Source organism: Cricetulus griseus, chromosome 5, assembly GCF_003668045.3.
Source record: "Cricetulus griseus strain 17A/GY chromosome 5, alternate assembly CriGri-PICRH-1.0, whole genome shotgun sequence".
NCBI lineage: Eukaryota > Metazoa > Chordata > Mammalia > Rodentia > Cricetidae > Cricetulus > Cricetulus griseus.
This window is the reverse complement of record NC_048598.1, coordinates 183,152,989-183,172,646: the sequence shown is the minus strand read 5'-3', so window position 1 is coordinate 183,172,646 and position 19,658 is coordinate 183,152,989. Positions and strand designations below refer to the sequence as shown.

General features: G+C 50.5%; 1 protein-coding gene across 1 annotated transcript; it reads left to right on the top strand.

The window, feature by feature from the left end:
- The first annotated feature begins 1,152 nt into the window (after positions 1-1,152).
- Positions 1,153-19,184, top strand: Znf839 (zinc finger protein 839). The gene is given in 9 exon segments (XM_027416610.1): positions 1,153-1,350; positions 1,353-1,447; positions 6,485-7,369; positions 10,710-10,937; positions 13,763-13,855; positions 14,355-14,504; positions 16,400-16,543; positions 16,657-16,789; positions 17,863-19,184. Coding segments are annotated over 9 exon segments (2,814 nt in total). The 5' UTR covers positions 1,153-1,190; the 3' UTR covers positions 18,789-19,184.
- The last annotated feature ends 474 nt before the right edge of the window (positions 19,185-19,658 follow it).

The window sequence follows — 19,658 nt, the reverse complement described above, 5'->3', positions numbered from 1 at the left end:
ATTGCAACACCAGGAACACAAGCTGTGTACAGACATACCCTTGGGCAAAACAACACACACATAAAACAAAACAAAGCAAAAAAATTAAAGGCAAACTTTACAGTCCGTTATGAGTCAGGGTAAAATTGAGGGGACATGAGAAGGGAAAAGAGCACCTCACTCCGGAGTCTGGCTGAAGCCTCTTGCCAACTGGGAGACAAGAATTTCAGCATAATCGACAGCAATTACCGTGAAGGGTGCTAACAGAATATTCCTTCTGTATGGAAAGGCTTAAAATAATCATGTTAAGAGCTGGGTGTGGCGGCCCACGACTTTAATCCCAGCACTCAGAGCAGAGGCAGGCAGTTGAAGGTCAGCTTGGTCTACAGAGGGAGCTAAGACAGCAGGGCTACATAGAGAAACCCTGTCTCCACACCCCTCTGGGCCCTTTAGAGTCACCCAGAGCCGCCACCTAAACTCATTTATCGAGGAGGGGAAAAGGTTTCCTCGAGCAACCCTTTGGATTGTAACTTGAGAGCCACCAAAAATTTATGTATGGCTACTGCTCAGACATTTAAGCTGCCCCCCTCCCCCCGCCCCCCTCCCGCTTGAGAAGCCCCCTGAACACACTTGGGTGCCTCAATCTTCCCCGGAGCATCGCTCATTCCCGTAACCCCTGCTCTTAAATCTACGTTAACCTTGGTTCACGACGAACCCAACTGTGCTTTTTGTTTTTGGGGTGGAGTGGGGTTTTTTTTTTTTGGGGGGGGGGTAGAGACAGGGTTTCTCTGTGTAGCTTTGGAGCCTGTCCAGGGTACTCAGGGGAAAAAAAAATTAAATGCTAACTTGGTGGAGTATTTGTCCCAGCATTGAAAAAGCAACGGTTGGCGCCCCAGCACCGCACAAAGGCGGGAGTGGCGGTGCGTGCCCGTGACCGCGAGCTCATCATCTGAACTTTAGGGTTAGGGATGGGTCGGGGTCGGCGGAACAAGGAGGAGCCGCACCGGGACCCGAGGCGGCCGAGGACCGGACCACTGTAGGCGGCCGCGGCGTCCTCCGCGAGGGGGCGGTACCTAAGCGCGGCACCCCGGGCGAGCCCGGCAGGCGGCGTCTCGGCCCGCGGGTATTCGCAGGTCCCGCCCTCTCCCGGGTGACGCACTTCCGCGCCGCCGCTACAGGGGACGCGGGTTCGAGTCCCCGCTTCGGTCGCCATGGCGGGCGCGGATCCGGAGCCCGAGCCCGGGAATGGCAGCGGCAGTGGCTCGGCTCTTCCCGGCCGGAGCCACAGCGCGGTGCGCGTGGCCCCGCTGGGCCCCGAGCAGGTGCGGCGGGTCCTGGAGCAGGTGGCTCGGGCGCAGCCGCCGCCCTTGGTGCGCGGGACGCGGCGCAGCGGCTCCGGGACGCGGCCCGGCAGGCCGCCCTGCAGCGGGGACCGGGCGCCGGGGCCACGCGCCCGCCGCCGCCCCAGGTGAGGCGCCGCGGGGGGTGGAACGAGGCGGCCGGAGGCGGCGGGAGGCGGCGGGCGTGCGGAACGCGGGTCACCCCCAGCCCAGCGCCGCGGGGACGGCGCAGCGATGCCCGGCGCGCGCCCCCCGGGCCTCCCGGCTCCCTGGCAGTGTGTCCGTCCACACCGAGTCAAGCGTGTCCCCCGCGGGGGACACGAGGGAGGACTCGCTTTCCAGCGGGCGGTGCCGTGGCCCTGACACCGGAGCCCCGAGCTGAGCAGACGCCGAGGACAAACACCAGAAGCTCGCTCGCTCGCCCGCAGCGCAGCGGCCGCCTCCCACCCCGCGGCACAGCTTAGCGTCCCCGCTAGTGGCTCGCTGTAGACTTGGGCAAACCCGGTGTCCCGTACCCTGTCCCGATACAGCAGCAGATGTACAGCACGCGGAGGCCCCGTACTGCAGAGCGCCCCTGGTTTACTTCGCTGCTCACACAGCGTTTGGCAGTTGGGAGAGCAGGAACTACAATCTGGCTTCTCCTCCCTGGAGGATCCCGATAGCTCCCGAAAGAAACTGCAGGCACTCCGTGTCAGGCGTAAAAACACATCCCCTTGGCCGGCTGGCGTCGGAAATGATAAAACACATCTCACTCCAGAGTTACCCAAAGAGACAGCTGCTTCCATCAGAATAAATAGTGTAGGGAGTACACTAGAACTCGGCAGTCTTCAGCTTTGAGGTTTGGCTTTCAGGTAGTTTTTGGCTGTGTAGGCTTGTTTCCAATTGGTCATAGAGACTGGAAATTCGGTTGAGGGAATAGTTTAAATAAAAAAACTAAAAGTCTGGACAGGTGAACCAGCAAGATGGCCCAGCTTGGTGAAGGTACTTGGTGTGTAAAGGCCACCCAAGCCTGGCAACCTCAGCTTCATCCCCAGAACCCATGAAAAGGTGGAAGCTGAGAACCGACTCCACAAAGTTGTCCCCTGACCTACACACACATAATAAATTTTTTTAAATTAAAGAAAAAGACTGGAGACCTGTGTTGCTAGAGTTTGGTAAGGCGGTATGACTGCCCAACAGCACTTTCTAGAAGAGTGAGTGACCCTCTTTGGCCATTGGTTTCTTTGTTTGCGGGAAGGCTGGCTCACTAGATAAGCTTCAGTGTGCGGCAACGGAAAAAGTGTCTCCGCACAGGCCCTGGACATCAACTCTGGGTCAGAATGTGGCACACTACTGGTACAGCCTCCAGGAAGTGGCAGCTCCTGTCACAGTGCCTCTGTCCTGTGCCAAACTTTTTCTCTGAGTGGCGTGGGTGTCGGCAACCACATGGTGGATGGCGTTTTGCTTTTTTTTTGTTGTTTGTTTTTCGAGACAGGGTTTCTCTGTGTAGCTTTGGAGCCTATCCTGGCACTTGCTCTGGAGACCAGGCTGGCCTCGAACTCACAGAGATCACCTGCCTCTGCCTCCCGAGTGCTGGGATTAAAGGCATGCGCCACCAACGCCCAGCCTGTGTTTTGCTTTTTGTTTGTTTATTGGAGATTAGGCCTCATTTCTTAGGCTGGATGCAAATTTGATGTGTGGCTGAAAATGAATTTGAATTTCTTTCCTTTTTGTTTTGTTTTGATACGGGATTTGTCTGTGTTACAACTCTGGCTGTTCTGGAACTCACAGAGATCCTCCTGCCTCTGCCTTCCAAGTGCTGGGACTAAAGGCGTGTGCCACCACCTCCCGGCTGACTTTGAATGTCTAATACTTCCTCAACATGCTCCAGGATGAAGGCAGCACCATGCCAGGGTTATGCAGTGCTGGGGACTGAACTCAAGGTTACTCTGTGGTTAGTTAAACACTACCAGCGGAGCTTTACCTCCAGCCCCTGGGGAACCAGCTCAAGAGAGGTTAAGTGACTTTGCTCAGTGTGTTGTGTCTCAGGCGGCTATACTATAGAGCCTGCATCTTCACCACCCTGCTAAATATGGTCACAACTTTGAATTTGATAGAACAGCTTTGGAAGGAGGTAATAACGTAATCTCCATTAAATAAAGGCAGACTTAGAGTTAGCTTGATAGAATTGTAGTTGGTAGCTGATCTAACGGAGATGGTGAGAGCTGAATGTACCTGTGTGGCCTGGTCTACAGATAACTTGCAGCCTAAACGTACCATTGAAAGCCAAAGGCTAAGCAGATGTGGACTTTGCCCCTGAGGGATCTGTGAACTAGTTGGAAATGAAGCATGACCCAGACAATATCCAACCAAGGCCAAAACTTATGGATTCAAAGAACTGAATACCTTCAGAAAAAAGGAAATAGTTTCTGTCTTGGAACACCAGTCAGTGTTGAAAAGGCAGTATTTGAGCTAGACATGCAAAGATGGGTTCTGACTGGAAATTCAGCAGAGGACAGGCAATGTACAGGGTACAGTTGGGGCTCAGCGTGGGGACAGTGACCCAGAAGGACACACCAGTGAACACACTTGCCTGTGGTAGTTTGGGACGCTGGTCTCCACCTCTCTTGCTCTCACCCCACAGACACAGTTCCACCAACACCTGTGCACATTTCCAGCCTCCAGGAATCTGCTCTTTTCCCTTAGACCAAAGCGTCTTGCATGCCTGACAGAATTCATTGCAACCTTCAAGGTACCTTAGAGACTGTCTCTTCTGGGACAGCCTCCGTTTGTATCACAGTGACATTATTATCTGCCTGACCTGTCCCTGGAGATTCTTGCCTGCTTTTAGAATCATCAGTGAAACTTTTGAAAAGATGGGTCTGGGGGTTCTGTCCCAGGAGAGGCAATCCTATAGAACTTCAGGGATTAACAAAGGGCCAGGGAGACCTCAGGGTGAGAGCAGGGTTTAGCCTATTTTTATAAGTGGGTGCCAGAGGGACTTACAGACTTATGCTGAACAAAATAGACACAAAACAAAGTAGCAAGTGCTACACCCACTGGCACACATGGTTAGCCAGTCAGGATATCAGATCAATAAATTAGACCAGTTTCCCTAAAACAAGGGTGTGTGTGTGTGTGTGTGTGTGTGTGTGTGTGTGTGTGTGTGTGTGTGTGTGTGTGTCATTCTTAAGATATCTGCTATATCCCAAGAGCTTGGAGACAAGCTGGGACACTTACAGTGAAGTGAACAAGCAGTGTTTCTTAACGATGTGCACAGCAAAGCAAAACTCGCTATCTTGGAGTCACAAGCAGGAATTATGGGCTCATGGGACACCTGCACCTACTGCACGTACGTCTTCATATGCCGTAATCACAAAGCAGGTCTTCTGTTTGTAATAGTGTGCCAGGCATGCAGACAAGGGGGCGTCCCAGCTTGACCTCAGTGGCAGTCCTGCCCTCTGTGACAGTTACCAGCTCCCACTGGTAAAAGACTGGGTCTGTAGAGGCTGTGCTGGTCTCAAATCATCGGGGCTGCATCCCAGCCCCTGGAGAAACACAAACTTTGTCACACCTTGGGGATGCTACTGGCATCTGGTGGGTCAAATTACTGGGTCAAAGAGCATATACAGTTTTCGTTGAATTAAAAAAAAAAACAAACTGTTGAAACTGGCAGGGCGTTGGTGGCATACACCTTTAATCCAAGCACTCGGGAGGTAGAGACAGGTAGATCTCTGTGAGTTCGAGGCCAGCCTGGTCTACAGAGGGAGTTCCAGGACAGGCTCCAAAGCTACACAGAGAAAACCTGTCTCAAAAACAAGACAAAACAAAACAAAAAACCTGTTGAAACTGCAACCTTACTTCTAGGTGTTTATTGCTGGAGAAACTCACACACATACATAAATACACACTAGTAGGATTTTGAACAGACTATAAAAACAGCCTTAGAAAGCATCTATCTCCATCAATAGGAGAATAGGAGAATAATGAACTCAGTATTGCAGAGAAAATGAACTTGGAGTTACATGCATCAATGAGGATGAATTCCTCAAAAGAAAAACAATCCTCTGAAGTCTTGAAAATGCAGTCAGGCTACAGGAGATGGCTTTGTCTACTTACTTGATTGTTGATGTTGAGATAGATACATAATACATTGTTATGTAGTTCAGGCCAATCTGTAACTTGTGGCCATTCTCCTGCCTCACCCTCCCGAATGCTGAGTTAACAAGTATGTATGTCACCACTCCCAATTTGGGATGATACTATTTTGTTTTATTTTTTTGAGACAGAATCTCACTATATACCTTGGCTGGCCTACAATTCACAGAGATATGCTTGCTTCTGCCTCCAGAATTATGGGATTAAAGATGTGTACTGTTACACTTGGCTAAAATATTATTTTCCTTAAAAAATTTTTATTCAGGGGCTAGAGAGATGGCTCAGAGGTTAAGAGCACTGGCTGCTCTTCCAGAGGTCCTGGGTTCAATTTCCAGCACCCACATGGCAGCTCACAGGTGTCTTAACTCCAGTTCCAGGAGATCTGCATAATACACATGCAGGCAAAACACCAATGCACATAAACTAAAAATAAATAATTAAAACTCATATGCCTATGGATGTTTTACCTGCTTATATGTCTGGGCCTTAGATACCTTGGGAATGAAGTGACAGATGTTTGCGAGCTTGTGGTGTGGTTGCTGGGAATTGAACCTAAGTCCTCTGGAAGAACAGCCAGTGCTCTTAATCTCTGAGCCATCTCTCCAGGCCCCTTTGATACTATTATACAGTTTTTAACAAAATCATATATCAAGAAGGCTGGAGAGATGGGTCAGTGGTTAAGAATGTCTTATGCTCTTCCAGAGGACCTAGTTCTGTTCCCAGCACCCATGTTACAACTCACCTTTAACAACTCCAGCTATGGGGGATCTGATCTCCTCCGTCGGTGTTGGGCACCTGCACACACATAGCTTACACACACACACACACACACACACACACACACACACAGTGTAGAGATGGCTCAGTGGTTAAGAGCGTGTACTGTTCTTTCAGAGGATCCAAGTTCGGTTCTCTGCACCTGCTTTAGGTAGCTCACAACTGTTGGGTGGTGGTGGGGATGCGGACAGCACAGATGTTGGGAATTGTAATGTTTCTTTTCTTTTTCCCATTTTCTTTTTGTGTTTAAGCAACTTGAGGCCATTTGTGTCAAGGTGACATCTGGTGACACAAAACGTACGGAAAGGCCAATGCCCCCTCTGGCCACCATCCAACCTAAAACAGCAAGACAAAGCCAGCTACCTAGGAGGAGCTCCGGCCCGGGGCTCTATGTCTCCAGCCCTCAGCTGCTCAGGGTGCAGGCCCTGGGGAGGACTGGCTCACAGCTGTGCTTCCTCAGAAGCTTCTCTCAGCCCTCTGCTCCTCGGGTGCTTGTACAGAAGCCACTGCCAGCCCTTCATCCAGTCCCTTCAAGGAGAGTCAAGGCCCCTCAGGCTGCAAATGGGCATGGGGTCACTCTGAGCTCCTTGGTGGCCTCTGGCCCGCCTGCAGTGGCACCTGTCTCATCCAGTTCAGCAGGTCTGTTCATTTCCAGCTTGCCCACAGCACGTACCGTAACAATGAAGAAATCTTTAAAGGTGAAGACACGATCTGGACGGATATCCCGGCCTCCCAAATATAAAGCCAGAGATTATAAATTCATCAAAACAGAGGACTTAGCAGATGGGCACCTGTCAGATTCTGATGACTACTCAGAGCTGAGTGTGGATGAGGAGGAAGAGCAGACAGAGAAGCGAGGGCTCTTTGACCTTGAGGGCTGTGCCCTGAGGCCCAAGGCCTTTAGGTGTCAGACTTGTGAAAAGGCATACATAGGAAAGGGGGGACTGGCGAGGCATTTTAAACTCAATCCAGGCCATGGCCAGCTGGAGCCTGAGATGTTGCTGTCCGAGAAAGCTAATAGGAGCCCGACTCTGGGGTGCATGGGCTCAAAGACCAGAGGTCTGGCTTCCCCCGTGCTGTCCACACCAGCCGCTCTCTGCACGGAAGAGGCAGAGTCAGCCTGGTGTAACCCGCAGGTAACATTTCTATCTGCTGATGGAGCCCTTGTGTCTGTGCTTTTCCCCATCCTCCTTCAATTAAATTTTAACAGTGTCAGATGGGGCTCAGGACCAAGTCCTGAGGGGCCCAGACCCAGAGTTGTTACACTGATGCCAAACAAGTGGGAGGTAGATTCTTTTGTCTATGGCCCTACTTACTCTCCGCTGCTACTCAGGTGGCCAAGGAATGTGGGAAAGGTCAGGTTTGGGGCATAATCCATAGTGCCTGCCTGCTGTGGCTTCTCTCCTCGTAGTGGATCAACAGCTTCTAAAGTAGGGTGAAACTACTTTAATGTTTGATTAACATTAGTACCTTGGGACAGAACATTTGGGCCCAGGAGATCTGTACTGGAGCCTGGTGGTAGAGCCCTGGGGCAGCCTTGTGATGGATTTAAAAATGTTACCATGCCTTTAGCATTGGTGCCAACAGTACCACTACCATTTACTTTATGCAGACATTGGACAGTCCTGTGCCTCACTGTACCTCTCCTCCTCCTCCCCTTCCTCCCCTCCCTCCCTCTTCCTCTTCCTCTTAGTGATAAGGACTGTTCTCAAGGACTTCTGCTTCCAGGCAGGTGCTCTACCACTGGGCCCTACCTGGCCCTGTGCATTCTGTTTTCTTTTTTGCGATCCACCTGCCGCCACCTCCCCATGCTGGGATTCACTCTATGCCCAGCCCCTGTACATTTTCTTAGTGACCACTCCCACGTGAGGTGCTGCAGTGAGGCCCAGAGGGGTGACTTGATCAAGCCCAGGCCCAGCGCTTCTAGGTCTCAGTCCAAAGTGGAGTCAGGCCAAGTCTTTTGGCTTCAAAGCCTACACTGTAGGCTAGGATGCCAGATTTTCATAGATGGAAAACTCTAATCTTGTTATTTTTTAAGTGTGTGTGTGTGTGTGTGTGTGTGTGTTCATGTGCCACTTGATGTGGGTCCTGGGAACCAAACTCAGGTCTGGTGACCACATATGTTCTTAACCACTGAGCCACCTCTCTAGCCCTAGAAAACTTCAACTTTTGAAAAGCCACTTTGAGCTGGGCAGTGGTGCATGCCTTTAATCCCAAACAGATCTCTGAGTCCGAGATTAGCCTGGTCTAGAGAGCTAGGTCCAGGGAGAAGTCTTGTCTCAAAAAACAAACAAACAAACAAAAAAAACAAAACAAAACAAAAAAAGAAAGAAAAGAAAAAGACCATTCTTCGTCTCAAGTTGTATGGGGCAGGGTGGTGTTGGAAAGCAGAAGGTACCTCCCCTAAATATAAAGGATTACTGAGCTGAAGATAGAAGCAGTGAGTGCCGGGCACTCTCTGCTCTTCCTCTATTGGCCTAAAAGCAAGACAGATTTATGAAGACAAAGAGCACCCTGCCCTTTCTCAACCAGGGAGAGCACAGGCTAGCTCCTGAAGACAGCTGTAGATTCTTGTCTGCCTGGAGAATATGAACCAGAGATCTCTGTGTTAACAAGCTCTACTAACCGACCTGGACCTGCCTGTTATGTGTCTGTCTCTCCCAAGGTATTTGTGTCTCCCTCGTTTTTTTTGTTTCTGAGGCAGGGTCTCACTGTGTAGCCCTGGCTAGCTTGGAACTCACTGTGCCTGCTTGGTCTACCTTTGCTGTGCTGGGATTAAAGTCATATGCCACCAGGCCTGGCTTTTTTTTTTTTTTTTTTTTTTTTTTTTTTTTTTGGTTTTTCGAGACAGGGTTTCTCTGTGGCTTTGGAGGCTGACCTGGAACTAGCTCTTGTAGACCTGGCTGGTCTCGAACTCACAGAGATCCACCTGCCTCTGCCTCCTGAGTGCTGGGATTAAAGGTGTATGCCACCAACGCCCCGCCAATTTCAATTTTTTTTTTTTTTTTTTATGTACATTGGGGTTTTACCTGCATGTATGTCTATGTGAGGATGCCAGAGCCCCTGGAACTGGAGTTACAGGTGGTTGTGAGCTGCCATGTGGGTGCTGGGAATTGAATCTGGGTACTTTGGACAAGTGGTCAGGGCTCTTAACCAGCACTGTAGGCCCTTGGTTTTATTTTTAGACATACCCCATTGATGCTGTCTAGCATTGCAGGAATGAGTTCATTTTCTCTGCCAATTAAACAAAAGGCAGAAAAGAAGTGTTTACAGAAATTTTTGGGAGTCCTATCAGATGTTATCTGGGAAATTGGGGTCCCCTCCTAGGATTCTTAGTTTTATCAATAAAAGAATTTAAGAACTGATACAAACAAAGTTTACTAGAGTTTAAAAGAAAACCTGGGCAGGCAAACTGTAGGTCCCACAGCTGTCTATAAGGGAGAAGGCGAACGGAGAAGGGAAAGAACCAAAGCCAAGCTGCCTGAGATGAGGCAGCCTGGAGAGCAGCTACATAGTGGGGAGGGGAGCTTTAGAAAAACAGGAGGTTGTATCTGTAAGAAATTTTCTGTCTTCAACTGATAGTTCTGTTAGAGAAAGTAGATTTAATAAAATCATGCAGTTACAAGATGGGGGAAAAAAAGAAAAACAGCAAGGAAGCCCAGAGTGTTACTCAGGAAGTTTAAGATCACATGTAGGCTCTGGGCAGCATCGGAAAGAAAAAGATGGAACAGAAGGAGGTGGAGGAGGAGGAAGAAAGAGAAGAAGAGATAGTGCCCCCCACCTTTAGGTAGGTCTCAGAAAGGGGCAAACCCAGTGAACCTCAGGGCAGGAGCTGCACCAGCAGGCGGGAGGGAATTCTGGAATTCTAAACTGAGCACATCTCCCTCACCTTGGTCCCCTAACCAAGTTCCCAACTTACCCCATTACCATGTTTCCACCTAGTGGCTTCCTTCCTTCTTTTTAATTGGTTTTGTGTGTATGTTGTTTTGTTTACATGTATGTCTGTGTACCATGTGTGTGCATTTTGTCTTTTGAGACCAGAAGAGAGCATTGGATCCCTGGAACTGGAGTTACAGATGGTTGTGAGCCACCATGTGGGTGCTGGGATTAGAACCCTGTCTCTGGAAAAACAGACAGCACTGCTGACTCCTGAGCTATCCTTCCAGCCCCATGGATTCCATTCTTTTATTTTGTTTTGTTTTTCAAGACAGAGGTCTCACTATGTAGCTCTGGCTATCCTAGAATTCACTATGTACACCAGGCTCACAGAGATCCTGGCCTCTGCCTCCCGGGTGTTGGGAAAGTTTAGAATGTACCATTGTGGTTAAAGAGGGTTAACTAGAGAAAAATAGTGTAGGAGTCCTTTGCATTTGACTGGACATTTTTCTGCTTTAAGGTTTCCATGATGGCATATCATAACGCATGATTTTTCAAAATCTCATTTTGTTTTATTTTTGGATGTGCAACACTGTTTAGAATGGTCAGCCTCTCGAAGCTGAAGAGACAGTGGTACCTGAAGCACAAAGTAGAAGTCCCCCGGCTCCTGTGAAACCAGAGAAGTACCTAGAACCTAAGAATGGAAGTTGGGCAAGCCAGGCAGAGTTCAGCACAGCCAGCCTCCCACAGAGCAGAGCTGTCCAGCCAAACAGCGCTCCTGTTGCACCCTCAAGGCTGAGCGTCTCCAGGAGAGCACGGCTCCAGGAGGTAACTCAAAGTCAGCTGGCCCAGTATGTAACAACTCCCTTCTGCCTTCTCTCTGTTTCTTGTTTAAGACAGGGTCATGATGCATAGGCTCCTGCTGGCCTTGATCTCACAGTCTTCTTGCTTCAGTCTCCTGGGTGCTGGTGTTACAGGCCTGGGCCATCATCTCTGGCTCCCTGTCAGGTTTCTGAAGTTGAAAGTAAAACACCAACATCCTAGCCTTGTGTGGTGGTGCAAGAGGGAGGCTGAAGCAAAAGGGTTGAGGGTTCCAGGCCATGGGGCGAGAGAGCTGGCTCAGTGATTAAGACGGGTTTCTAGAAAGTGGTCTTCCTAGAACATGTCTTAGGCACATGTGACATTACAAATTGCCGCTTTGCTCCGTTCCTCTGGAGTCATGCAACTTTGTATGGCTGACTGTAGAGACTTGAGACAGAGTCTTTGGAGTTAGTGGTTGGCATTAGAATTAGTACCATCTACAGAGCATTTTCAGTGAGGCAGCTCAGCCGCTCTCCCTCCCTGGACTCTGCTAATCCCCGCGTCAGCCTCCTTGTGTGTATTTCACTGTGGTCTCCACCTTAACACATGAGCAGCCGAAACTCCAGGAAAGCAAGGTTGCTCAGGGAGGCTGCAGGCAGGAGGCAGGGCCAGAATTGAATTCAGGTTCTTTGGTATCAGGGGCAGTGAGGCTGGCCCAGGCTGTGCAAAATGGCTACAGTGGGACTCTTTCCTCCCGACAGCACCCTCTCTGTCTGATAGTTGAGTAGCTGCTGTGAGCAGGGCCACTCTGACTCTTAGATGAGAACCGCTCCCCTCAAGAAGTTCTCATCTATTTGTCAATGAACTGTGCCCAGAACATACCAAGCCCAGCTCTGGTTATGGAGGGGCAGTGTGTACAAACTAGACAAAGTTGCCACTCCAGCAGGAAGCAGGGGGAGTGACAGCCAAACCTGTTGGTTGACAAAACTGCCAGGTGGATGTTCTCACTGGCTACCATTAAAGAGATGACTGCTATCAAACACTTGCCCAGAGTTGAAGTCATGGCAAGGTGACACCATATGAACCAGCTTTCCCACACATCCACAGAGCTGAGACCACAAGGTTGTCTTCTCCCAAGAGCTTTTGAAAGTTCAAGTTAAACTTAATCGCCTAGTGTGCAGGCGTGTGCATGTGTGCGGGCGTGTGCATGTGTGCGGGCGTGTGCATGTGTGCGGGCGTGTGCATGTGTGCGGGCGTGTGCATGTGTGCGGGCGTGTGCATGTGTGCGGGCGTGTGCATGTGTGCGGGCGTGTGCATGTGTGCGGGCGTGTGCATGTGTGCGGGCGTGTGCATGTGTGCGGGCGTGTGCATGTGTGCGGGCGTGTGCATGTGTGCAGGCGTGTGCATGTGTGCAGGCGTGTGCCTTGTGCCTGCACGTGCTTTTACGTGCATCTGTGGGTATGTGGAGATGAACTTGGCAGAGTTGGCCCCCTCCGGCTACCTTCACCTGGGTTTTGGGGACGGCACTCATGCACCAGGCACGCAGGCCTGTAGTTACACATTTTTGTCCTGCCAATAAGTTTCTTGCTGAGCTCCTCTGGGCCCCTCAGATCTTGGCAGCCCCTGTTTACTCTCTCTGAACCCAGGCCTCCCTGCACCGCTCACACTTGGTGTGTCCACTCTGCAGATCCCATGTTTGTCCTTCCTGACGAGGCCTTCCTCTGGAGCCTGCATCTGTCACCAGGAAACTCAGTGGCTGAGCATGTAGCATACACCTTTAACCTCAGTACTTCAGGCAAAGGCAGGTAGATCTCTGGGCCTTCAAGGCCAGCCAGAGCTATGTAGTAAAATACTTTCTCCAACAAAACAAACCCAAAAATAATACCCTCACAAACCAACCCCCCAAACCAACCCCCCAAAAGAAAGAAAGCTCTGTACATGGTGCCCGTGCACTCCCCACCTTCCGTGTGGTGGAGGGTACACAGCTGGGATCCTGCCCAGCGCTGGGAGATGGAGGACACAGAGGCCACTAGTGCTCAAGCTAGAAGTCCATCCCTCCACCGCCTCTTCCTCCCCTTCCTCTTTCTTGTTTTTGTTTAGGTCTTTGACACATTGTTCACTCTGTAGCCCAGGATGGCTGTAAACTCCCATTATGGAGCCCAGACTGGCCCTGCCAAGCTTTCTACCTCAAGCCTTCCAAGTGCTGAGATTAGTAGGCTGAACTACTACGCCTGGCTCAGCCTCTTTCTTCTCCCAGCTCCGCCCCCAACCCACCCCGTCCCCATCTTGGACCTGATAGGCTCTCCCCCTGCTCCTCCTCCCTCATCTCCCTGGTTACACGTCCCCCCCTTCTTGCTTATCTGATGGTGTTGCCTCCTGAAGCAGTGCTCGCTTCAGATCCTCCTCTCCCTACACCACCACCTGCCTGCCCTCCCTCCAGAACCAGGTGATACTCAGAGAGCTGAGGCAGGGGCCTGTGTGAGGCTAACCTTGGCAACACACCAACACCCCCTTCTAACAGAGCATAATCTCCTTCCATATGCCACCCCTGGAAGGAAATCCAAGTCTTTGGGCTTCTCCCGGCCTAGACTGGGCTGCTTTTCCAACCCCCTGCCTGCCTGCCTGTCCCTGGGTACTGTCTGCAGCTGTGTGGCTCTCCTCTGCACCGGAGCCCCGACACTCATAGTTAGCGGCTCCTTCAGTGATGTGTCCATGTTTGGAGCTAGAACTGACCATGGTGTTCTGTTGTTGGGCTACAGCACAGTGTGCAACTGCATACAGCCGGATTCTGGATCTTTCTGCCCAAGTCACACCAACTCCAGATAAAGGTGGCCAACTCTGTGTTTCCACAGGTTCTTAAGCAGTGTGGCCGGGAGGAGCTGGTAGAATTGGTTCTGCCTCAGCTGGCTCAGGTGGTGACCCTGTGTGAACTTCTTGTGGTGAAGGTGAGTCCCTGTGGTATGTCAAGTTAGAGGGTTAGCCTGAGCACACCATATGCTGGACCCCCTGCAAGTTAGAGGGTTAGCCTGAGCACATCGTGAGCTGGCTCCCTACTTCCTTTAGAATGTACCAGGCCATTTGGAGTAACTTATTTTCCTTCCCTAGGACAGAGCTGAAGAGAGCTCTGGCGCCCAGAACCTGCAGTGGGAATGTACCCCTTAGGAGCTGAAGGTGCCCTTTTCCCAACTGTATGCTCCCTGTGGGTCACCCTAATCCCAGGGTTTGTGGCCTTCACCCTAAGGATTTGTTTTCTGGCATCCTACCCCCAACCTAGCCTCTCAGAGTTGGGCGTGGTGGTGGCATACATAGCACCACTAGGAAGGGAAGGAAACTCTGGTCACTGACCACTCCTGGGGGAAGGGCCTCAGCTCCCTCTGTCTCCAGGGTTAGCTTATGGTTTCTGTTGCCTCGTTTTAAACTCTTCTCATCTTCGCCTTCACAAAGGTTGAGAGAAGTCGTGGAGTGAAGCCTTTCTTTCCAGCTGTGTACAAGGAGTTTGAAGAGTTGTATGATGTGGTGAAGAGACTGTGTCAGGATTACCTCAGCAGCTCTGGCCTGTGTTCTCAGGAGCCCCTGGAGATAAACAACGATGAGGTGCCATTTTGAGGGACAAAGCATTGCTTCTTCGTTAGCCAAAGGGAGGAGTCTGTGAACAAGGGAGGTGCCGCTAGTAAGGCAGCTTCATATTTAGCCTGTGTGTGGCCTCGTCCTGTCAAGTAAAGTTTTGGTTTATTAATGTAATAGAGAAAACTGAAAATTGGAATAGCTCAAAGAAAAGAACACTACAGTCCCCGTGCCCTGAAGTTCAGGGTTAACACTTTTAACACACTCTCTCTCTCTCTCTCTCTCTCTCTCCCCATCTCTCTCCCTCTCTCTCTTTCTCCCTTATGTTTACTCTGCACAGGCCCCTAGGTCTCACTTAAGTGGGACTTTCTGGCTTTCACACTGCTGCCAAGGATCAACACACTCTCCTTTACTTACAAAACAAATGGTTACACATGTAGTGTGAATGCTTACGAAGGCGTTGTGGAGGCCTGGAGAGAACGCTCAGCAGCTAAGGGCACTTCTGGAGGAGGACTCAGGTTCAGTTCCTGGGACAGGGTTTCTCTGTGGCTTTCGAGGCTTTGGAGGCTGTCCTGGAACTAGCTCTTGTAGACCAGGCTGGTCTCGAACTCACAGAGATCCGCCTGCCTCTGCCTCCTGAGTACTGGGATTAAAAGCATGCACCACCAACGCCCGCCAAGGATTTTATTTTTTAATTATGTATTATAAACATTGGATTATTTTCCTAAAGGCTTGTGCAGATTCTCCATAGATGACAACAGTCACTCATGTCATGATATAATTTTGTTTTATGTGTACTTTAGAACAGTGTCTGTAGCTTACTTTGTAAGGGGACACTATTCAGCTTGGGCAGTGCTACCCTTACCAAACCCAATTTTCTCCATTAGTCGTGTTCTGCTGTCCTTCCTACTGGTCCTCATTCTGTCTTATGCCTAAGGGTGTTCTCTTTATAAAGTCCAGTATAAAGGGTATTAGCTGTCCCTACACCTTTACATTTGCTATATACACACAGGTTCAAATGTGCCCCTGCTCCCCCCCCCCATATTAGATGGAAGCCACACTGAGCCTCACAGAAACTTTGTAGGGCACCTGAAACCCACAGAGCCAGAGGAGGGGAGCATAAGGAGGTAGATGAGGGAGAAAAAAAGACCAGTAAGAATTGGAAGAGAAGCCAGGCAGTGATTTTGCACGCCTTTAACCCCAGCACTCGGGAGGCAGAGGCAGGAAGATCTCTGTGAATTCAAGGCCTGCCTGGTCTACAGAGCTACACAGAGAAACTTTGTCTGGAAAATTAAAAAAAAAAAAAAAAGAATTGAAAGAGAAAGAAAAAAAGAGTAACAACTAGCAAGATAGAAATCTCGGTTGCATTTGTGTTAGTAAGGCCGTGATGGCACAGAGGAGAGAGATTCAATTCCACCCCCACTTCTGATTCTAAAATCAACACAGGAGAAAGATGCCATGCCACAGAGCTTAGGTGGAGGGGTTTTTTTATTGGGGGAAAGCAAATGGGAAAAGGGGGAGGAGAGAGGGGAGACAGGCCTCTGGGGACAGGAGCAGCAGAAGAGAAGAGAGAGGGAAAGACAGAGAGGCAGAGAGAAGGATGGGAGGTGGGCAGGGCCCCTTTAAAAGGAAACATAGTGAGTAGGCACAGGTGGTGCTCTTAGTGGCAATAGCTGAAGGCTTATCCTGTCAGAACTCCAAAGGTGGGCCAGTATAAATGCCTGAATACCATCACTGCTGGCAGCTCCTGCTAGCTGTGCTGATGATGGGCTCCACATGACTTAGTATCTGTCATCTTTCTCCTTGTCAACTGCACTTTACTGTACAAAGGAGCCTCTTCGAGTTCTACTCAGGTCTAGACAGGAAATTGACACACCGGGCACACTGTGCTCTGAGCAAAGTTCCTTTTCTCCCCTTTCCCTCAGGTTGCCAGGTCGTTAGGAATCACAGAATTCCTGAGGAAGAAAGAGCGGCACCCAAGCAGTGTGCCAGAGTGCTCCTGCCAGGGAATGGAAGGGAAGCCGCAGGAAGCCTGTGGACAGAAGAGGGTCAGGGAGCAGGCTGTGGCGGTGAGTGGTGCAGTGTTGACGTCTGTGGGATGTTGGATTCAGCATCCGGCTGTGTCAGTCCCAGCTCCTCTGCCTCTCTAGGCTGCTCCAAGAAGGGAGTCCTCTCTCTGTAGGTCACAGGGGAGGGTCTGGCCTCAGTGAAGAAGGCCCGGACAGCAGTTCTGCCCACAGATGTCCCTGAGTGTCCTGCTGCCGTCAGTGGATGCCAGCAGAAGCCTGGGTCCCCACGTGCTCCAGCCAGCAAGGGTAAATCATGTAATTTGTGGGTTGCCACATACTCAGTGGTCCTACTAGAAGGCACAGGTGCACCAGAACCATCACTTTTAGGGGTGGAGTACCCCTTTGACCTAATTTGAGAGACCCCTCTGGTCTCTTGGGGTTTTATCGCTACCTTCCAACACTCTGTCATGCCATGTTTATGCCCGTGTAATGAGGTTTTGGGGTCTCCTAGAGTCCTTTATTGACTAAGAATCATTTCATAGTGGACTCTCCGGCTAGTGGACCCAGACTGCTCTGAGAGGTGGGGCAGAGTTGGGTCCCAAGGACACTTGCATCTGAGGCTTAGCATCTAGGACATAGGTGCACTGAACATGTGGTATCTGACACTTGAAAGGAAGACTTTCTTGCTTTTGTTCTGGCTGTGACCAGATCCTGTCTACTAGGTACTCTGAACTTACAGTATTGGCAATAGTCACATGTCTTTGCAAAGACTTACCAGGATTATCTGGTTTCTGGCCTGATGCTAAGGTCTTCAGTGGAAGAGGCCATGCCCATTTTAGAACTTGTGTGCATCTCTGCTCCAGGGGAAGCGGTTGTGTTCTGTGGGAACAGTGAACCTCTAGCAACAGTGTGGAACACCGCCCTTGCTAAATCATCTTACAGTTGGCTTCCTCCAGCAAATGGTCCTTCAGTATCATATGTCCGACATATGTCCTGGGGCTGAGTGAGAGGGTCCTTGGCCCCAAGACCGGGTCTCTTAGCTGGGAACCTGGAAAGGTTATGTCGAAATAACCTTTCAGGTTTTCCAGGGGTGGGGCTGGGTTGTCTGTGGATCTGTTTTGAAAGCCTCTCTTACCCTTGGGCTTCCCTCCAAAAAGGGACCACTGTTGGTTCATTCAGTGAGTCAGCTTCATAAATTCTCCTGGAGCATGTAGAATACAAAATCTACCTTTGTGAATAGATACAGCAGCCAATAAAATCCCGCTGCCCAGCCCAAGCCTCCAAGAGAACCTGCATTCCTGCTTCTTTGGTGAAAGTTTCATTTGGGGCAGCTCACTGTGGTGATGGGTATGTGACTGTTGTTTTTCTGAACCATTCAGGTTTTGCCCCTGCAGCCATTGAGAACCCTTCTCCCTGCTCTGAAGGAAGCTGTGGAGAGATGGTTCCCTCGAGTGGCAGAGGTGTACCACCTGCGGGCCAGCAGCTCTTGGTGACGGCAGCTGCTGACTTTGAAGCCAGGAGTGGCTCTCCAGACCCTGCTCTTCTGCGTCAGGATGTCAGTAGGTCAGCTCTTTATTCCCAGGTAGCAGAGCCCAGAGGGCTGCCCCCAGCCCCACTGTCAGGGTTTTCTGAAGAGAATGTTCCAGAACACTCTGTAGGGCAGAATTCTGGGGCCATCCAGAGGAGCACTCGTGTCCGTGGTACCCCACCATCAGGCGGAGGAGTGGAGTCCCTGCTTCTTGGAGGATGGGGAAATGCAGAAGCAGGAGACCTAAGAGAAATGAGCCGACCCCACCTCAGAGGGCAGCAGGCCAGCCCCAGCCATTCCCTGCCTGCAGAGGCCGCAGCCTTCCCACTCCACAGCGTCTTGCCTGTCACTGTGCCGCCAGCTGCCTGTGCTTCCAACACTGTGCCTGAGCCAGGGCCTCATCCTGGACCAGATGGGTCATTGTCCACTAATGGGGGTCCCAGTATTGGAAACAAAGCTGGGGATGTCAGCCAGCTCCGCTCCAGGATGGAGGCAGATGGCCAGAGAGAGCCGGAGACCGTGGCTGCTGTGGGGGAAGCCCTGGCTTTGGAAATTTCTGACGTGTGCCAGGAAGTGTCTCAGGGACAGGAGCAGATTCTTATTCGGACTGCCAGTGGGCTTATTTTGTCCAATCCAAGAGCCACAGTGTCTCGGGAAGAGAACACTGTCATAGTGACTAACACAGGTGGTTCTCTCTTGAGGTTTGGCCCACCAGAAGGGGTTGCTCTTAAAGCCATGGAGGCTTTCCACACTGTGGAAGCAGAGCCTTTTCAGTGACCAGGAGTCGTGTGTGTGTGTGTGTGTGTGTGTGTGTGTGTGTGTGTGTGTGTGTGTGTGTAAGTATAGGGTGTTGTTATTTGAGGTAGGGTCTCATGTAGCCCAGACTGGCCTTGAACTTGATATCTAACCGAGGTTGGCCTTGAACTCCTAATCTTTCTGCCTCCCCTTCCTGAGTGGTAGGATGACAGGGATGGCCCATCATTCTGGGCAGAACTTTGAACCTATATTTGTATGGATTTTTCCCATGGAAGGTCTATTTGGGCAGGATGTATTTTTCTAATGTAAAAACTGACACAAAGGAGCCAGTTATTTATAAAGAATAATGTCTGTTCTACTGTTGCTTTTTCTAAAGAGCAAACCACAACAATGATTATATATATCTATATATCTATATCTTTGGTGTCTGTGGGTCTTTCTTTCTTTCTTTCTTTCTTTTTTTTGGGGGGGGTTGGAAACAGGGGTTCTCTGTGGCCTTGGAGGCTGTCGTGGAACTAGCTATTGTAGACCAGGCTGGTCTCGAACTCACAGAGATCCGCCAGCCTCTGCCTCCGAGTGCTGGGACTAAAGGTGTGCGCCACCACCGAGCAGCTCTTTGTTATCTGTTTTTGGAAGCAGGGTTTGGCACAGCCCAGGCTGGCTTTGAACTCATGATCCTTCTGCCTCAGCCCAAGGCTGGGGTTACAGGTCTGTTCCCATGGCAGACGTAGACACCTCGCACATAGCTATGTAGTTTGCTGGCTGTTGCAGTTGATACCAGCCTTGCACCCCCTTCTGTACCATGCGCCCCTCTTCTCTCCTGGTGATGTCCCCGTACTTCTGGATTCAGTTAGAAAACTTCAAAAGCCAGCATTGCTTTTTTTTTTTTTT